The sequence below is a fragment of the Choloepus didactylus genome, chromosome X, assembly GCF_015220235.1.
Source record: "Choloepus didactylus isolate mChoDid1 chromosome X, mChoDid1.pri, whole genome shotgun sequence".
NCBI lineage: Eukaryota > Metazoa > Chordata > Mammalia > Pilosa > Megalonychidae > Choloepus > Choloepus didactylus.
Genome location: NC_051334.1, coordinates 21,348,132 through 21,351,103, shown reverse-complemented (window position 1 = coordinate 21,351,103; position 2,972 = coordinate 21,348,132). Strand labels below are relative to the sequence as shown.

Sequence of the window (2,972 nt, the reverse complement as noted above, 5' to 3'; positions counted from 1 at the left end):
TTCAGTTCAGTACAACTGTTTTAAAGCAAGAAAGGCACCACCATTGTCTTTTACCAAACTTTTAGAGAAGACACAGGTGGTCATGGCAGGCTTTTAAATGGAACTAGACTTTAATAACACATAACATTTAATTTTTTTCTACACAGTCTCTCACTCTCTTAATTTTAAAACACTTCATTTCATTAAAGAATGTACACAATACTGAATGATTAGCAGCAATGATGTTGCGTTGGTTAAAAGTACTGGTATATTTCCCTTACTTCCTTATTATCTTAAATCTTTAACACACCTTGAATCTTCCTGTAGCCTAGTACAACTTTTCAATGTAGACATTAATAAAACTCCTTCGGTGTTCAAGATTTTCTTAATTTTTTTTCTTTATTTTGCCTGTGCAACCTATATTTTTCAGCCATTGCTGTCAGGTCATCTGGGACACTCTGATTTCCTCTTTTCAGAATTGTAATTAATTCAGGGGCTATTTTCCAGTTATCCTGAGTGATAAGAGTAATTGATATGCCAGTCTTTCCTGCTCTTCTAGTACGACCTATTCTATGGACATATTCTTCAATATTCAGTGGGAAATCGTAATTGTATACGTGAGTGATATCATGAACATCCAGACCACGCGATGCTAAATCAGTAGTAATCAGTATTTTCACTTTACTGCTTTTAAAGTCCTCTAAGGCTTGCTCTCTTATCACTCTGCTCTCTGTCACCATGCAAAGATTGTAAACATATGGCTTGGAGGCTCAAATCACTTGATAAGTCATCGGCCACAGGTTTTCTGTTGACAAACACGATGACTTTGTCTTTCGGTGGCATGTTTTCTAGGAACCCTTGTATAAGAGATCATTTCTCTTCTTTGGTGGTGACAATTATATTTTGCTTCACGGTGTCCACAGCTGCTAGATCCAGTGTACCCACATATGCAATCATAGGTTCTTTCAGGTAAGATTGCGAAAGTCAACGAACAGGTTCTGGCCAAGTTGCACTTGTCATAACAGTCTGACGGTCTGGACGCAAATCTAATAAAATCTTTTTTATCTGGGGTTCAAACCCCAGAGCCAGCATTTTATCTGCCTCATCTATGACGAGGTAGTTTATGCTTTTCAGATTGACACAGTTCTTCATTTGCAGATCATTCAGTCGTCCAGGAGTTGCAATAATGATATCTACACCTTTGGTAATATCTTTTATCTGTTGTTCTCTATTTCCACCACCATAGATACACACACTTTTGAGATCTTTATATGAAAAGTTGGAACATTCTGCTTCCACTTGAAGGGCTAATTCTCTAGTAGGCGTAAGGACTAGCATGGCAGGCCCATTCCTTTGTTTTCTAGGTACTGGTTGAAAATTCAGATTAATAAACCCAGGCATTAAATAGGACAATGTTTTGCCTGTTCCAGTTTGGGCAACTCCTATAAGATCAATGCCTTGTAGCGCTATTGGCCAAACTTGCAATTGAATTGGCATTGGCTTTTGAAAACCTGCCCTTATTAAGTTTTGTATAATTTCCGGATAAGGCTGAAAAGCATCCTCAAATGTACATGGTGGATAGGGAATGGGACGTTTTTCACCATCTTTTAAGTCCTCACACATTATGTTGAAATTTTGCTGCCTCCAGTTGTCTACTTGTACTTGTGACATTGACGTTGTTGCTGCAGATTCTACATAAAAGTTTTTCTCAGTTGGTGGTAAACCTTCCCATTTTCTTTTTTCCCATTCTACAATCTGGGCCTGAATTTGATCCCAATCTATCGATGGCTGAAATTCTCTAACAGTGTTGTCTGTGCTTAAATCTCTTCCAACAGAAAGTTGGGCTACAGCAGTATCAACACTAGATTCTGAAGTGTAGCTTTCTTCTTGGTTTTTAACAAGAGTTTCTATTGCTGCTTTGGCCTTTGCCTTCATGGTGTGGCTGCCCCAAATTTTTACCTCTGCTTCAGAATTCTCTTTTATTATCTGTATTTTTGTGTTAGTTTTACCTCGGATGTCTTTGATTTTCCATCCACCGCGACCAATCACCACACCGACCATACTGTTCTTCAATCTAAAGCAGAGCGGTGGTTCACAGGAGCCAGCGACCCTCGGCTCTGGGAGGCTGGAGGGGCCAATCCAGCCTCTGCCGCTGGCCGTTCCACTGCCGCCACCGAGGCCTCTGCCGCCTCTGCCATCCCTGGGAGTCCCAGCACCTCTTGGATTAGGCACTGCCTGCTTCTGTTCTGGGGCCCCGGACATGGTCAGGGAGTGGTAATATCGGCGCTGGACTCTTGTCTACATATGTTTGGGAGACAATTCAGCTTGAGGGGCCTCAACCGCCAGTATAGCCCGTTGGCTGCAGCTTCTGGAGATAGCCTGCGGTGGCGTTTACCTAGGAAACCGTTGCTTGGCATGGTGTGGGGGCGGAGCCTTGGTGGTCTGACCGATCAGAGCTCTGGGATTAGGGTACGGCAAGCCAGTTGCTTCTGAGAAAAATTTAAAGAGGCTCTCACTCTCCCGTGCGGACCCTGCCGGGACAGAACCTGCTGGGACTTACGTGACCCTGCGAGTGAGGGCCTGCTTACGTTTTGTATCCTCAAGCTAGTTCTGGCTCAGAATGGGAGCAGGCTTGAAGCTGGCCTTGTACTTATCCACATGGTCTTTTTGATAAGCCAGGTGTTTCCATAGGAGAAAAAACGGGCTCTTTGAAAACCAACTGATTTCTGTGTGTGTGTGTGTGTGTGTGTGTGTTTATTTACTTGGGTTTTTGTTTTTTTTTTTTTTTTTTGAGTAGCAACAATATTTGGTCACAATAAATTCATCACTTTCCTGTCCTGTACTGTAATTTAAATAATACCATCCTATGTCTCTTAGACGGATACTCAGGAATGACATTTTGCCTCTGAATTTTCAGTTAAACTGCAATACTTGTTCAAGGATGGTGTTGGGAGAGAGGTGGAATGGGTTCTAAGGTATCTCAAGGGGACGCT

General features: G+C 42.1%; 1 protein-coding gene across 1 annotated transcript; it reads right to left on the bottom strand.

The window, feature by feature from the left end:
* Positions 1-353: 353 nt before the first annotated feature.
* Positions 354-2,241, bottom strand: DDX53 (DEAD-box helicase 53). Its single transcript, XM_037822121.1, is given in 2 exon segments — positions 354-695; positions 697-2,241. Coding segments are annotated over 2 exon segments (1,887 nt in total).
* Positions 2,242-2,972: the final 731 nt, after the last annotated feature.